Below are 17,187 nucleotides of genomic sequence, written 5' to 3'. Positions count from 1 at the left end.
CAGTTACCTAGGTTCTGGGGCACTTCGGAGACCAACTTGGAATTTTACCTTGCTTGACCTTATTTGACCTGAAAGTCATGGCCCAGTGAGCTCAAAATTGTATCCAAGTGAGTTCACGTACAGGTCAAGACACCCTGAAAATTTGGTGCCTCTAGCTTTCTCAGTTCCCGAGATCTCAGGGGGCTCAAATTGACCCCCACCTAAGCGAAGGGTATCTAGCTTGCGCATGTTAAGGGATCAGTAAGTGGCATTTCGTGGTGGGGTCTCGTCGATACAGGTTCGTCTAGCCCCTTATCTCACATGAAATTTTCTAACTGCCTGAAAAGTCAATGGAACCCACCACGATGCGTGCTGAGTCCGTGTCTAAAACTGCTATGAGCCTGCATGTGCACGGCACTAGTTGACACGGGCTTAAGGCACTTCATTCGCATAATGCGTGTGCCTGTGTTTTCTCACATTGGTGATGTCAAGTGCATTCTAGGCAAAAAAATTATTTGAAAGTGTTTTTGCCATCGGAGAGTAAGGTGCTTTCGGCGGAGGAGGTCTCGTCGACTCCGGCCCGGCCGCACTCTGGGCTGCCAAGCCAAGACAGTGCGCTTCCGACCGAGGGGTGCGAGCTTGTCTCCAACAGGCAAAGGATGGTGGCGGGCGGGTCATTGCGCACGCCAGCTTTTCCTTAGCAGAGGTCCGATAAATTACTCAGCAACAAGGAAGGAGCCGCTGGCAGCCGTAAGCTTTGTCATGCATTTTGTACATTGTCTGCTCAACCGAGAGTTTCTGTTGAGAACTGACCACAGCAGCCTGCAATGGCCAATGAGTTTTCGTGACCCTTAGAGACCTTTGGCTCTGTGGATCGAGACGCTGGGTAACCTTCACCTTCGTGTATGTCATCTCAGAGACACAGAGAGTTCCGGTACTAGTTTGATTGGATGGGAATGGCCAAAGGTGTCCTCCGTCGCATCGTCAAACTGGAGTGGATGGTTTAGAACGGCTTGAAGTTGTGATGCCCGAGCGCTCGTTAAAGCTGTGCTGGAATCGTTACACTCAGGTCCCACGGGTGGGTCCTTAAGCGCTTGTAAACTGGTGCAGGTGGTGCTTGCAAGACCCTGGTGGCTGGTGGTCTAGGGCAGGGTGTAGAAAAATTCCGCAAGGAATGTGAGCGCCGTGAACGAAACATTCTCCTACTCCGAGACCGCATGCGTCTCTAAGAAGCCTCAGGGCGAGGGCACCGCTAGAAAAAGTAGCGATAAATCTTTTCACGCGCCTTTCAGAGACATAAAGATGTCATAAACATCTCTTATTTGTCTGACTGAAGCTGAGGACCATGTGTAGCCGACCAATTAGCGAAGTGGGTGGAAGTCTATCCCTTTAAGACCCAAGAGGCGACAAAGGTGGAGATCAAGTTTGTCAATGACCTCATGGCTCGATCTGGGGTACCTACGTCATTCCACTCCGACCAAAACGTCAGCTTTTGCGAATCGGTTTTCCGGGAGATGTATCATTTGCAAGGACCTGAGAAAAGACAGGCAACCCGGGGGTGGCCCGCGGGGAACGGAAGCTGGGAACGAGTGAATCGTATGGTTTTGGACATGTTGGCCCGATGTTTGGAATATGATCATCATGACAGGGATCGCCACGCGCCTATCGTCTTGCTGCGGTGCAGATCCCAGACTCATGACACAGCGGGGCTTCAGCCCGTACAGACCCACGATGGGACGCGACCCGCGTCTCCCAGCGGAGGCTGGCCTGGGAGTCGTCGCGGCGGTCCGTGCGAGCGGCACTTCTCTGACGGGTCACGTTGACGGACTGCGCCGTGACATGCAAAAAAGCGTACGGTTTCTCCTTGGGGGGAGGGGGGGGGGGCCGAACGAGTCACTGCTGCAAACCGCTAGTCGCACGACCGGTAACTGAACTTGTTCCAGCATTCGCCAGGGGATGCAGTATCCTTTTTAATAAGGTGCCAGCCACAAGTAAGCTCCATAAGTTTGTGCGTTCCTAGAAGCCGGCCGTGGTTTTCGCTGAAGTAGGTGACTTGGGCTGCCGAGTCAGGTTGCCTTACGTGGAAGAAGATTGGTTACCCACCACAATCGGCTGAAGCCGAGGACCGTGTAATGACGAGCAGTAGACCGAGCGGCATCCGACCCCGGTGGCTAAGGTCGGTGCGCGCCCACCTCATCCTGTGAGGCGGAAATCACAGGCGGTGGACGTGATGTCCGTGGTTCCCTCCACTCCGTTGCCTCGCACGCGGGACGGACGTGTTGCCCGTGGTCCGGACCGTTATGGTTCATAGATTGGGGATCGCTGCGAGTTGGCTCACGCATTAACCAAGGGTCTGTTTAGCGTTGTGGCCCGCATCTGCCAGGCTTGTGTTTTGTGATCGCTGCCATGCTCAGTACCAAGGATTGTTCTTATGAGTAGATAGTGTGTTTTCACGTTGTTCCGCTTGTGACCAACGCAAGGTGCATCCGTATTACAGAAGGTTGTTGTGTCGCGACTTGTAACAGTGTTTCGAGTTCTCCGCGTTGGCGCGGTCGTACGAACGATGTCGCGCTTCACGCAGGTGAGCGGTTGGTTGAGTGGTGCTGTAGCGCTGCGCGCAATGTCAAGGTCACGCCCGCACCAATGACATCCTGGCCTCGATTCCAGGTGATTGTACCGGCATCGCTGCGCTGGGCAATACAGTGCCCGACACGTCGTTGCGTTGTGGATACCCGTCGGTGCGACGGAGACCTTACACTAACGCATATGGGTTTAATAATTGATTTTAGCATCACATTCTGCATGTTACGCGGTTCGTGGGGCAAAACGTCGTTTGGGTAGGAATTAGGCTGAGTGACTGCATCGATTCACGACAAAATGTCATTTCGACGCCAATTTGACACGTTAGTGACCGCACATGTTTCAAAAAATTCATGGTGCTCCGCGAAAATTAAAGATGTATTTCAGATACAGTTTATGATTCTAATCGTCATAAAAGTGCCGACATTTTTGGCTTGAGTCTTTTTTTCCCGCATTCCTACTGAGTATGCAGTCACCACGGTGCTTAAGTTGCAGCACAGTCTTCATAACTTGTACCCGCAAGCTGAATGGAAATAACTTCAGTTCCATAATGACCAGCATTTCAACATCAACACCGACATAAGCGACAATTTCGTAACCAGGGGCGTGTGGCATGAGGTGACTCCGGTCTAATAGTGACTAATTTGATCATCCATAATTTAAGGTTTAACATTTAATTTAACGTAAAACTATTCAGATACAATGTGTGTTAGAACTAGGCTAATTAAAAGCCCTTTCGCCAAAAAGGTGTTAATATAATAAATCATTAATGCTTACACAGGTCAAAACGTTTGCTCCAATGGTATCCCGAGAACCGCTCAACGGGCAGACTGCAGGAGACCGAAAATCCTTAACGAGAAAGCAACCCCTTTATAAAATTCTGTAGATAAACAAATGTCTGGACAAATTTTATTTCCAAATGATGACAATCCCGACACGAACGAATAGCATTTCGCGACCTATTTACGAAGCCTGAAACGGGCTCCAGGCCAAGTTACGGACATCGGTAACCTGGACCTATAAAAATCCTACCAGCGCCGAACCAAGACGCAGCGTCTACGTATCAAACAATCACGCGAATCCCGGGATCGTTCGATTGCGTACATATAGGCCCCGGGGAGCACGCATTTCCCTCGGGGCTTCAATTCTTGACATCGCCCGCGTATGGTTTCTCGCACCCCGCATTTCCAGTCAGGTTTCGCGGCAGGGGCTGCGCTGCACGCGATGTAGAGTATTCATTTGATTAGTGTCACCAAATGCGTAATATTCGCATAGTCTGGCGACAACATTCACCGCCGCATGTGGATTACTTCCTGCTGGCCTTGCGCAGACGGCCTCCAATTCCCTGGAGGCATTCAATGAGCATTCGGGCGCAGCCGCCGGAGATCGTGTATTTCCGCGGTCCGGTGCCCCGCTGCTGTCCGGCCAGAGCACCGAACCCCCGAACAGGATGGCGACGACGGCTCTCAACACGGCGATGTCTGGGCAGGACGGGATTGCGCTGAAGCCTCTGAGATGTGGCGCTGGGTCTGAACGGCGAGACCCTGTACAGCCCGAAGAGCTCTCCCTCACACATACACACACATATGCGACGCTTCCAACGAAGCCGGATCTGCACTTCCCGGTGGCTGATCCTCGCCCTGATTGCGGCCTGCCGCCTTCCGGGAACGTTCGGAGCGCCTCAGGCAATGAATGTGACCCGGTTCGGCCGACGCCACACATAAAACGACTAATGCACATGGACGAGCAGCCCGTACGGAAGCAGCGTGTGACGATCATGTTGTGCCCCTCCCTGATCGCCGATTGAAGTACGGTATCGGCGAAAGCTGGTGGCGATCGGGATCCCACGGCAACATTGCGAGCTAGAACGCATCTAACATACCTAGATGCAGTTATCAATCACTCAATATAACCCATCGCTATAGGCCCCCTATTACGCACCATGCCTGCATGCGCTCACAATCTGTGCTACACCCTTTCCCATCGTGACGGTGTGACGTCAGTGTGTCGCGTCCGACATATCCAGACTCACGTTACACCACCCGCACACACGAGCCACCGTCCTCCATCCTTGAGGTACCCGGTCTTCCACTAACGCAGCGACGGCTCGGCGTCCTGACCCAAGCCCGGGTCACGGGCCGTTCACGGGGGCCGCGGGAGCAGCGGGCGTCGCCGCACGCGCCCGACACTACGTGAGCGGCTCGACCGCCTTCACCTCGCTGCTGTTGGCCTTCCAGGCCAGGTACGTGTTCCAGAAGATGGCTATCGTCTGCACGAACAGCACCTGGTGGTGCAGCGGCACACAGTAGAAGTTGACGAGCTGCACAGCCGGCCACAGCTGGGGACGGAAGGCTCGCAGTTAGCGCCATGCGCGCAGTTCAAGCACTGCGTTTGTTCAAAGACACACCTTTGCACCTTCGTGAAGACTATCAGCCATCATTTACACCGTTCCTGGTATTAAGGCGAAGATCTAAAGGCTGCCAGTTCAAAGTTAATCTGTTTAAACGGTTTTAATGGGTACTGCTCGGGGTCCAAGTGGCCAGCTAGTGTTACTGTTTTTGAGAGACGCCGCCAGTTCCGGATTCTCAATCCACCCGGAGTCCGGTCACGATCCTGAGCACCAGATTTGTCAGGTCAAAAGAAGAGTGTAAAATGTGAGGCTCAAATAGCCAGCGTGTTCTAAGAATGCGAACGGCAGATTTCACGCAGCATGCAATCCCCGGAAGCCAGTGCCACGCAGGGATCAGGCTTTCATTTCACGCACCCCCGATCAACCGATCACTGAAATGACAACATTTTATGAAAAAAGAACTCACAAAGCCCCTTGGTGTCTGGGGCACGTTTCAATTGGAGCACAACGCGGCCATTGGCTATTATTCGTTGCTCAAATGGACGTGGCTTCTCAGACCAAACAATCATTGAGGCAGCGCTGCGCCGGGCTCCTGTCCAAATGGCACACCATAGCTTATCAGGTTACTGGGGACGAAAACTTTTCGGGAACTACGTACGTGGTGCGCAGCGCGCGCGCTCAAACTCCCGCTCCCCCGGCTGCAGCGGGCAGTAAAACAACCAATACGCCCATCAAATCGGGTCACGCACTCAGCCGACTTCTCGTCGGCACCACGACCAGCGGCGATTACACCTCTGAACCTCTACCGCATGGGTCCCATGGGGCTTGACGCCTCCGGGCGTGGGCCACGTTTACGTCAGTACTCGCTGTGTAACGACCGGGACAGCTTCCTTTAATCACCACCATACAAGCTGAAAAGGCTCTCAATCCAACTCGATAAAATAACAGTGAGATGGTGTCTCGTGATAGCGCCACTGAACCGGAGAAAGCGTAAACATATCGTCAGTTATGAAATTGTTTCTTATAGTACTGGTCCCTGGTGAATAAATTAAAATTATGGTGGACGCCCCCCGCTGTAGCTGCTTGCTAATAGGGCCATTCCTCACCACGGCAACACAATTGCGTCCAACACTTTCCGCCTTGCCTGCTCTGCCTCAGCTTGAGTACTATTAGCCGGGGGGACATTTCCCCGGGGCACATTCCAAACAAAACTCATCAGCTGTGACGCAAAGCGACAAAGCTCGCCTGGGTCGATGGCTGTCATGCCCAGCGCGTACCACACCGCCCGTGACCGAGATCGCGCTGTATGCACCTGCCTCCTGACCAACAACGCTGTTCGAGGAGCGAAATCGTGCTTCTGCAAACAGGAGGCCCTCATGGCCACCGCTCCTGAGGGCCTCTAGCTTGCTACTACTTGATACGAGAAATAGCGATTACTGGAAACATCATCTGATCATTTATGCCAACTTGCCAAATACCGATGCAGAACGACGCGGCACGGTCCCCCCTCCCCCCCCCCCCCCGTCCCGGGACAGAATATTCAAGCGTGGATGTTGAGAGAACGAGACTGGTAAGAGTGTGCCGTTCTGTGCAGCGGGGGGCACTGGCGAGGCGCTTTTCGATCTTTCCAATACAGCATTCTAGCCATTATTGACAAGAGCTGCCAATGGACTGTGCTTAATCGAGTTTGATCCCATTCTGACTGCCCTGAAGCCTGGAATACTCCCGTTAGCGAGGGCACTACTTTTGGAGGTCACCTGCAATGAATGCCCACGATCAGTCATTGTTCACAGGGCGCAATAAGTGCAACTGAATCATCCAACTCATAATATAAGCAAATCAATTAAATCAAATTAAGGATGAAATGCACGTTACATGGCGCTATAAGTGCAAGTGAATCATCCAACTAATAATACAAGCAAATCATTTCAATTACATTTCAACTTCAACTATAATCAAATCACATTACAAGTCTTCCCACAATATCTGAAAAAACAAGTTAGTCACGGGGCCTGCTAATCAAATATTCTGGGCGCCGATGAAAAGAACCAAGGTGAATTGTTCTTCAAACAATACGCTCCATACGAGCTGATAGAGAAGCAGCCCCTCCACTGGAATAATTCCAGCAAAAAAGAAAAAAACAGCCGCTTTGAACAGCAGATCTGACTCGAGCACTTTTTTCCAGAAAACTGGCGTGGCTGTCCGGGTTAGACAGCCCTAGGTTAGATGCGCGCGGCAAAGGCTAAATTTTGGCCTAAGAGGAAGTTATTTCATCTACAGGGGTCGGCCAATCAACAGCCATCTTCGAGTTAAATAACCACGAGATCTGCCGAGGTCCTATAACAAGGCTATAATAATACTATAACAAGGTCAAGAAATGTGACTCAATCTGGCAATATGACAGTTGTGGTGCTCCGGCAACATAACAAAACTTCACCGGATTTGCTGGCAGCATGCAGAGTAGAATATTAGGCGTTTTACGTCGCTGATTGCTCATCAATCGCGTTGGACACCTGCGTACACTCGTACGCAAATTTCCCACTATATCCTGATGTTTGTATAATCATGTGCCCTACATTGTATCTTAAAGTAGCTAACAGGCGAACAACAACTATAATTGTTAGACCCTGAACCACTGTTACCTTCAAACTTGTAATGGAAGGTCCATGAAGGAAGTTTAACATGCTTGCAAATGCGATTTGATCTGATATGGTTCCACCCTTCGCATATTCCAGTCTGGCATCATAGACATCGTTCATTTATTTCTCTGACATGGTTCGCGGTGTCTGATATGCTTATAGCGTTGACATAGTTCCATTTACTCCTCTAACTTAGTTCGTGGCGCCTGATATGTTTAAGGACATTGTAGTAAGAACATGTTATAAGAGACAAAAACGCCATTCGGGCTACCTCATTAACACATCTTAGCATTTGATGATTACCAGTGGTGTAGCCAATATTAGCTGTATGGGGGAGGGGCTAATCAGTATGCTTCTCTTTCACGTCCTTCTTTAATGTATCAAAGGTTGCACTTTCGTATTTAGGCAAGGGCTTCTGAGGCCTCCAGGCCCAGTGTTATTTTGGTGATGAGTTGGACCTATTTGGTCCCAGAAGACTTTGGCCTCTAGCGGCCTCACTTGCCTTCCAGGTACGCTGACAGGTTAGGTACCCTATGGTTCCACTGCCTATTCAAGTGATGCCATAGTATTTATTTACATGCAATCAGCATTCAAATGGCACTGTAAAGGCACCCGTAAAGTGGCATTATGTCGTGGCAAGGAACTGTTTGGAAATCCAAAATGTTACCAATTAATGTTGTTGCTGTCCTTCACCCAGGCAACCCCTTTTCTGTTGGAAAATGACCTGCTGTAGCTGTCAGTACTGCATAATACATGGATCGACCACCCTGCCCCTAAACCCCGTTAGATTCTGTGGAATCAGTGGCGCTGCTTGCCAACTAGCACTGTCATTTTCCTCTCATTTTTTCACGTTGAAAGATGGCACCCTGCTCTACACACCACAAATCAATCAAGTCTGTGTTAGCTAACCGGGAGATATCCACGAAATACGACACAAGACTTAACTTCAGCACCTTAATTTTTACCGTGAAGTGTTCAACCAGCAATTTTTGATACATCAAGGCAATTCTATCAGGCCCAACAGTACTAAGGCTGTCGACATTATACACAACCTGCACATTTGCAATATCCTTTTGTCCAATTTTCTTCATTTCTGGCCTTCTGAAGGCAAGGGGCATGAAAGGGGGGAGGGGAGGGTTGAGAAGGTTACAGCTGGGGATGATCTTTAAACTTCCTGGAAATCTTATGCTACTGTCATGGGCATTGACTGGACATAAATCATCAAAACTTTATGAAAGAATATCCTGCTGCCCCTGCTGAAAACCCATACATCTAAGCATGTAGCACACCAATTTCTTGCTAAAAGGGGTGCAGAACGCCGGTTGTCGTCTTTAACCTGCTTTGGGTCTGCCCGGTTGTAACCTTCTAAAAATCTAAAAAAAGGATAATGGCATGGCATTTGGCATTGGCATTTGCGCTGTTCGCTTTTGTTGGAAAATTTCATCTCCGAGCTCATGGATATGCTCACAAGTGACTCAGGCATTGCTATTGTCGACATGCGAAGTCACATTGCACCCGGCTTCCCAACGCACCCGCCCAGGAAAATTGCTAGTGCCTCCCTTAACACTGAATGCAACCGTCGCCGCCATCTCAGTGGTCGTACACTCGAATACTTCCCTTCCGTCGACCTGACCGTCCGCTGGTCCGAAAGGGTCCGTGAAAGTTTGGGTGAAAACCGCCCCCAACGTTGATTAAAGCCGCCCGCGTTGGATGCAAAGTATGGTGCGGGGATACGGTTTGGCTATGGAATATTTGACCAGTTAGATGTTTTGACCCAGGGTATGGCTGGGAGACGAACTATGGGTAGGAACGGCTTAAGGACACTCCAAAATGATTGTTTTAAAATGCGTACTGTGAAAGTCTTCAACACCCAAATGCCCCGGGGCGTCCCCAGAGTGACGTCAATGTGAGAATGCCAGGCCTAGTCCCGTCTAGATTCCGAACGCCCTAAGATGCAACCCACTCTCCGGATTTATTCAGCATCATCATTTTTTTCCAGGAACTTTCCCGCCAAGTCCCAAGTACACCGATAAGTTTCGGCCGCAACACAATAGGCGCGCTCAACTCCGCCCAACTCACCTAGCACGCCGACCTGACGGCCAAACACAAGGCCGATGGGCGGAATAGTGTACGTGAAGCATTGGCAGGCCGCGGACACGAAACCACGTGGTTCACGGCCGCCTTGTCACTACACTGAGAGAACGGCGACTGCGAATGGTTGTGAGTGGTCGAGTGAATAAAAGGGAACATTCAGGACAGGAATTCCTTGGTAAGACACTTTCTCAGCTGTTGCGCACGCTGCCCTCACATCCTATATTGCAAGGCACTTTCGCATCGAATATCCAGAAACGTTGACAGCAAGATTGCCGTGAGCCGAAGCTCATCCCAACTCATATGAGCGTCGCCGCGGGCTCGTCATATTAGCTCAGCGGATCTCATAATGGCTTATCCCGCGGGCGCGCCGTCCCGACGCTGATCTTCCATCAGTGCATTGGTTGCGCCACTATCGACGAATGTTTTCCGTTCTTTTTGTTTTTGGTGTCCAGGTCGCCAAGTTTCGTTGCCTCACGATGCCTTTATGCAAAGACGGCCTGCATGACATAATCCCTCTTGATAATCGCATTTTTGCATTTAATTTTGATCATTATCTGTGATTTGCACCGTGGTTATCCTGTCAGCACAGCCACAGTAAGTTTGAAATGCAAGAACGGCCGCCATGGCTAACGTGAAAAGGTCCTGCGAGCTGGTACAGGCCTTTTCACGAGCACTTGTATCCAGGGCATAGTCTCGCAAGATAAGCGTGGAGATTGAGGCGAAAAAGCTAAACCTTTCCTTTAAAATTAAGCGTAAGATTGTGCTCTCCCCAATGTGGCCTACTTCCTCCTCAAAGTTAAGGCGGAGACAAACATGAGAGGGGCTGCGGCCTTCCACTGAGTACATACCCTGCTCGTGTCCCAAACTCGACATAATCATATAAAAAGGAATGTTCCACAACTGGAGGCAATGAGGCAGGCCTCAAATATGGAGAAAAAGATGACTTGTAACTATTGATATGCTTTCATATGGAGTATTCCACATAATCTACCCAAACACCTATCTTGAAGATGTTTTGGGGCACTTGATAACCCAGCCCTTCTTGAGACCTAAACCCCTCGAATTTCTGAGCTATACGCGCGCGAAAGCGGGAGAGTATTTCGGGGAAGGTATTCCATGGCCACCTTGAAAAGAATGTTCTAGGTAGCAAAATTTCAAGATATAGTAAATATTTTCCTCAATGCGTCAACGTTTGATTAAGGCGTCTAACCTTTATATGACGCAAGAGTTGTTGCCAGACTGGTCGCGTCAGAGCCACTGTGTCATACAGCCACTGTGGCCGATGGGCTGACTCACTTTTAGTACTTCAACACGCGCCCGGGTGGCCGGCTAGATATCCTTCGCTCGGGTAGGGGAGGGTCAATTTGACCCCCCCCCCCGAGACCTCGCGAACTAAGAAAGCTAGAGACACCAAATTTACAGGGTACGTTGACCTGTACGTGAACTCATTTACGTCAAAGTCTCAGGTTCCTGGGTCATGACCTTCGGATCACAAAAGGTCAAACAAGGTCAAATTCCAGGTTGCTCTCCTTGGAAGTGACCCCAGAACCTAGATAACCGTTTTTAAGCAGAAAGCCACATTCTCTTCCAAGGTCAGTGACCTTGTTTGACCTTTTGAAAGTCAAGGTGACCAAAATCATACAAGATTGCTCTGAGTTTTGCATTTGGCTAAGCGACAAAGATAACGCTAGGTAGTATGTTCCTTAAACAAAATGTCGACCAGGGTCATTTTAGGTCAATGACCTATTCTCACCTCCAAAATCAAATGACCACCAGAAACTGCCCCATGCAGCAAGCCCAAGAGCAACAAGACAGGTTGGTTTTGATTTTGGTGTGACCTTCATACCTGACCTTAGGTCAATGTAATTTACTCATTCAACTGTTGTGCTGCCTAAGAAAGCGTCTCTGAGATGTATGGCTTCGTATAACACTCCGTTGTTGGATCAGATTGAAGGATTCCCTAGAAATTGCGTTCGCTGAAACCATGGCCCGACTTTGACCTGCCATAGGTCAACGACCTTACAAGGGACATCTAAATTTTTGATGTTAAACGATCCGAAATTCAATTGTTTACAGCTATGCAAAATTTGGCGCGGTTACGCGGCGTCTTTCGGAAACCATTCTGGAAAAGCCTTCGGGGTGTCAATTTGACCCCCACCCGAGCGCGTGTTAACTCACTGCAAGGTAGCTTGTTAATGTCCGCGTGTGAGATACACCAGACTATCGTTACAACCGCGCGTTTTGCCCCTTTTCTCTCGCTTTTATCTTGTTCCGTGATAATACATTTTTACTTGCATTTGCGTCCTCGGTTACGGCCCTTTTCTTAAGTTATTTGATTCCCGGTCTTTTGTCCCCCATAGCTAGTAGACTGCCCAAAACGTCTGCGTTACGTATCACAAAACGCGTTTCGTGATCCGTGCTTCAATTCGATGCGTTAGGCTGGTTGAGAGCCAACTGCTGCCCGTTGATGCGGCGTTTCGTGTTGACGGGGTCGGGAAATGAAAAAAAAAACATTTCTCATAATTGGATCGCTCTTGCACACCGTATGAACATCGAGGTGGCTGACTCCGTGTGCAGTGGTGCAGGCAGAGTGGGGACAGAAAGACCACGTGCCCCCCCTCCCCCCATTTCCCCATTTTGTTCCGAGGAGCCCAAAGAGTCCCTCGGCGCCTACGATTAAGGGCCCGATATGATGGCCCGAAAGGCCGGCCGCGGGTCGTATTCAGGGGTCTGGACCCACAAGGACGGGCACTCCAATGCCAGACTGAGGGCACTGCGCGCTGATCAGGGAGTCCTGAGTTGACAAGGGCCTTTACGCCGGTCATCCACTACCTGAGACTTACAGTCGGCTCCGTGCCAGTGTGGGCCTAAGAGCCCATTTTCCAAGCAGGAACAATGCCGGCACCAGCATGTGCATTGGTCGCGGCCCCAGCGAGCTATGCGTGTCGACGGCAGCGGTCACTTAACGCTCATTCCTTGGTCAGGCGGCCTCCACGTTATCGATGCGTGCGCACAGTGCACTGAGCGCTCTAGCTCGCCAAACCTGAGTTAGGCGCAGCAAAGTCGGAGTCCCACACAGTCGCGGGGCATTAAAATAGGCAAGTAGATTATCTTAAAACCTACACGCCTCAAGATATTTAAAACGATCCTCGTGTCAAAGATCGGTTTCCTATCAACGAAGGAGCGCAGGGACGGTCTACGCCATGCGTAGGGGCCGCAGTAACGGTGACGCCCAGCTTGCGGGAGACGACACAGCACGAGTACACTGGAAACTGACAGTGGGGAATCGCATCTGGAACACGCTGGCGCTTGACCTCCGGACGGAAGAAAGCCGTGCGTTCCGTGGGTATGGCCGACACGGACGCGACAAAGGCTGACCTTCTCCTTCCTGCTATTGCGGTAAGAGGATAGCCAGTCACCTATTCTGTCATTTACCGCCCGTAACCTATTTCTCGCGCTGTCATGGGTGTCGCGCTCCCCTCATGCCAAGACTGCCGCCATCTTTCCTTCAGACGGGCGGAGAGCAGCTGTTTTCAATCAGTGTATGGTGCGCGAGCGGAATTAGGTCGTGGGCTACTCGCACCCTTCCTGGTAGAAGTATCAGCATTCTCATTACCAACCAGCCCGACGTGTTTGGCACCCAAACAAAGACCACATGATTTTGACCCAGTTGAGAACCACCATCTGCCGTAGGATTTCACTCACTAGGGCATGCTCCGTTTTTAGGTGTTTGATGGCTAAAATGCCGTTTAAGGAGCTTGATGCGATGAAAAATAGTTTCCCTCGGTGCTCTTCTGTGTGTTTCCCTCGGTGTTCCAAAGCTTCTCCTATTGCATAAAGATCGGCCAAAAAATTGAGCATTATTGAGGCAGTGTACAACCCTTCCCCAGTCGCTACAAATGATACCACATCTCGTGCCTTTTCCCGCCTTGGCACTGTCTGTGCGTAAACGTCCATCCATGCGTTAAGTACTCAGCGCGTAAGCCGAACGCAAACTCGGCCTGCACCTCAGCAGAGGTCATGTACCGTTTGCCCGACGCACACAGGTATCGGTCACATGCAGGCATCATGATCTCCCAAGGTGGGCACACTGCCACGCAAGGTACGGCAACGTCCTGTGTCGTGATACTCACGTCCTGTGGGCTTAGGTGAACTCGCACACGCATGGGCTTAGAAGTGCTGGTTCCGCCCATGGCAAACAGCGGAATCAGGTGTGTCGAGAAAAGGCTCTGATGGCTGGGTGAGTTGGAGACTGTGCAACTTTCAGAGCGTCGCGCGAACTAGGCATCTCGCGTCTGAGCTCCAGCGGTGGCTCGTTCGCCTCAGCCAGGAGACTGACGGTGGCACTGCTTCGGAACGCTTCCGTCGCAGTGCGAGCGCAGTCATGGTGTGCTGTGTTCAGCGTGCGCTTGGTTAGCTGAGTCGAACGCCTGGCACCCGGGCTCCAGTTTTGAGCCAATCAGAGCCCTGCATACAGGAATTTTCCGATCTGCGCCGTAAAATAGCCTGCTGACAACTCTGAGGATGCTCATCGCCTTGGTTATCATCGCCCTTATCCACACCAAAGTTCCCAGGGCGGTTTTTTTTTTGTTGTTTATTGGTGTTTTCGGGCGCGCCGACTGCAATGGTCATTTTACGCCCATAACGTTGCTTTTACTTAATAAGCATGGTGTGAAAATGACTTGAAAATCAATATCTTTAAAGGACGAAAAGAGTTGTTTGGAATCAAGAAAGGATGAGCTGTCCCCGAGCACATCGCTAATCGTCAGGGGCGAAGCCTGCGGACCAAAGTGACGTCGTCGTTCTTCGATGAGGCATAGACATGATACAATGACATGGTGGACAGCGAGAACGGCACCACACCGCTGGCATAGGGGTCTGTCGGCTCCATGCAACAGATGGCCATGGGTGGCATACGTATGCCCAATACGCAACCTGCATAAAGCTACTTCTTCTCACCGCATACTGCGAGAGCATGACGGCCACAAGCCCAACTCGGTTTTTATCGCCCTGAGTTTACGCCGCCCACCTTGTCCCAACACGCAAATTGCTGCAATTTGCTTCTCAGGAAGGTTTGACTGCCGGGCGGAATCTCTGGCAGGGACCGGCAAAACCGGGTACATGGTGCAGCCGCTAACAGCGGCATCAGCCCACTCGTTGCACACGATACCGACGTGACTGGGAATCCAGCCAGGGCAGCTCTCTTTCCGACCCGATTCAACTATGTCAGGCGTGATAATATGTCCTGTATAAGGTGACATGATGGATGAAAAGACTTCAGTGCAGAGGGATTGTTCAGTGAATCTGCAAAAATGGCGTGTGAAGATTCTTCACCAACTTCTATGAAACATATTGCCCTGGTAATTGCAATTTATTCCGCTGTGAAAACTGACGAGTGGGCCGGTAACGAGAACGACCCAGTGACGGAACCGCTGACGAAAGCACGAGTCACGCCCTCCGAGGTTTTGGATCACTCTGTGTACGTCAGAGTGTATCCTTCATAACATGACAGAAGCTCAAGTGCCCTGGATCTCATTAGGTGTGGTGTGACGTCTTTTTTCCCAATTCCCGTAAGCGAAGTGTCAATGAAGGGTATGGTCACTTGCCAAGGAGGAGAAGCCAGGTGGCTTACTTGCTTTACACCTCGAAGAGGAATTCCACCCCCGAGCAATAAGGCTCTCATTTGCAAGCCAAAAGTTAAAGCGTGCTGCTGCGGCCCATGAGGAAGGGAACTCGCGGAAAACCGGGAAAATACTGCAAAATATGTCGGATGAAGTGGGAACTGCCCAGCTTCAAGCATAACGTATGCCGAGCATTTTCTCCTCCCTCGCCGAAAGTGGGGCTCGTGTGCCTCCTTAAAAGGCTGACGGAAGGATGTGCGGAACGCCCCGTAAAAATCGAATGGCAGTATGGTGAACGGTATCAAGAACACGCTTGCTGGATCCCATGCGTCATCATACACAAAGCATGCATAATCCAGTTTGGAGCGGACGAGTAAACGATATAAAAGCATAAGCGGCTTCCTGTCTGCCCCATGTGATGTGCGAGACACACACTTTAGTATGTTGAGACATTTAAAGCAGCGATCGCGTAACATTTTAAGATGTGCATTATATGTAAGGCGGCGGTCAAAGTGCATTCCAAGGTACCTGGCCCAGCCTTATTTGTAGAGCGACCATATAGACAAATGTCAGATCATCACTTCGCTGGCGACGACAAAAAATGCATCACAACGGTCTTGTCGCCTGAAAAACGAAACCCGTTCCTGTCACCCCCCAACTCCAACCGGCCCCATCTCTCAACGTCCACAGCCAGCTGGAGACGTCGCTCCATCGCTGGTGCCCTCGCTGCACTGGTCCAAAAAGCAAAATCGTCAACAAAAAGGGCACGTCCGACCGACTGGGGGAGCAGATCACAAATGACGTTTATCATAACTGCGAACAGCGCTACACTTAACACGCCGCCCTGGGGCACGCCGTCTACTTGTTGGTGCCTATCGGAGAGGACGTTGCCGACCCGAACACGGAAATATCGTTTGGCTAAAAACTTTTGGAGAAAAGTATCCATATGGCCACGTATGCCATATTTAAAAAGCTTTCAAACAATACCATGGCGCCATGTGGTGTCATAGGCGGCTTCGATGTCAAGGAACACTGTCCCCATATACACTTTCTCTTGAAAAGCCTTGCGAACCGTAATGTTCAAAGCTAAAAGGTTGTCCACCATACTACGGTTTTTCTTAAACCCGCACTGCGAGTTACTAAAAATAGCATTGTTCTCCACAAACCAAGTGATTCGAACGTTTACCATCCGTTCCATGAGCTTGGAGAGTGATGAAGTCAGTGAAATGGGTAGGTAATGCAGAGGGTTCGTCCCACTCTTTCCCGGTTTTAGAATAGGCACCACAACAGCTTCCCGCCAGGCTGGAAGGAATTCAACACTTGACCACGCCCTGTTGATGGCCGCCAATAGTACACGACATGCACACGGTGGCAGATGTCGGAACATCTCATTGTGGATGTCATCAGGGCCTTCCGATACACTAGGAAGCTTTGCGATTGCCGACTCCAGCTCCACCAAAGTGAAGTGCTCATTGTACGCCTGTGGATGCCTTGTGAAAAAGTCCACCACGATTGTGCTCTTTGTGCTCTTTGCTGTAAGAACTGTGGGCTCGTGTTTGCACCCTCGCTACAGTGGGAGGGTGCTCGGGCGATCTCGTTAGCCACATCCAACGGATGTCACCACCTGGCCACTAACATGTAGCACAGGAAGTGACACGGATGAAAACTGCCCAGATACGTGTTTGATCCGAGCCCAAACCTGCGAAGTTGGTATGAGTCGGTTAAGCGTGCTTACATGCACACGCCAGGATCACGTTTCGCTTCTTTTATCGTGCGACGGGCGAAACCTTTCGCCTTCTTAAAAGCTACTGAACTCTCCAGGGTGCTTCTGGCATTAAAAGCTCGGAAAGCACGTTTGCGAGCGAGAATTGCGTCACGACACTTCTTTGTCCACCAAGGCACAGGACTGCGACGGGGAAATCCA

At 50.6% G+C, this 17,187-nt stretch overlaps 2 protein-coding genes across 3 annotated transcripts in view; both read right to left on the bottom strand.

Annotated features, from left to right (window-relative positions):
* Positions 1 to 17,187, bottom strand: part of LOC119100455 (tight junction protein ZO-1) — a gene marked incomplete in the record, with an annotated part of 177,534 nt that overhangs the window by 64,288 nt on the left and 96,059 nt on the right.
* Positions 3,482 to 17,187, bottom strand: part of LOC119101842 (protein Mpv17) — a 62,708-nt gene continuing 49,002 nt past the window's right edge. For both annotated transcript variants that reach the window (XM_037225266.1, XM_037225267.1), the window contains exon 5: positions 3,482 to 4,897. In XM_037225266.1, coding sequence (XP_037081161.1) covers positions 4,748 to 4,897 — 150 coding nt within the window. In that variant the 3' untranslated portion in view covers positions 3,482 to 4,747. The remainder of the gene's footprint in view (positions 4,898 to 17,187) is intronic.

Source organism: Pollicipes pollicipes, unplaced genomic scaffold (assembly GCF_011947565.3).
Source record: "Pollicipes pollicipes isolate AB1234 unplaced genomic scaffold, Ppol_2.1 Scaffold_4881;HRSCAF=5763_pilon_pilon_pilon, whole genome shotgun sequence".
Taxonomy (NCBI): Eukaryota; Metazoa; Arthropoda; class Thecostraca; order Pollicipedomorpha; family Pollicipedidae; genus Pollicipes; species Pollicipes pollicipes.
This window is presented reverse-complemented; position numbering and strand designations above follow the sequence as displayed.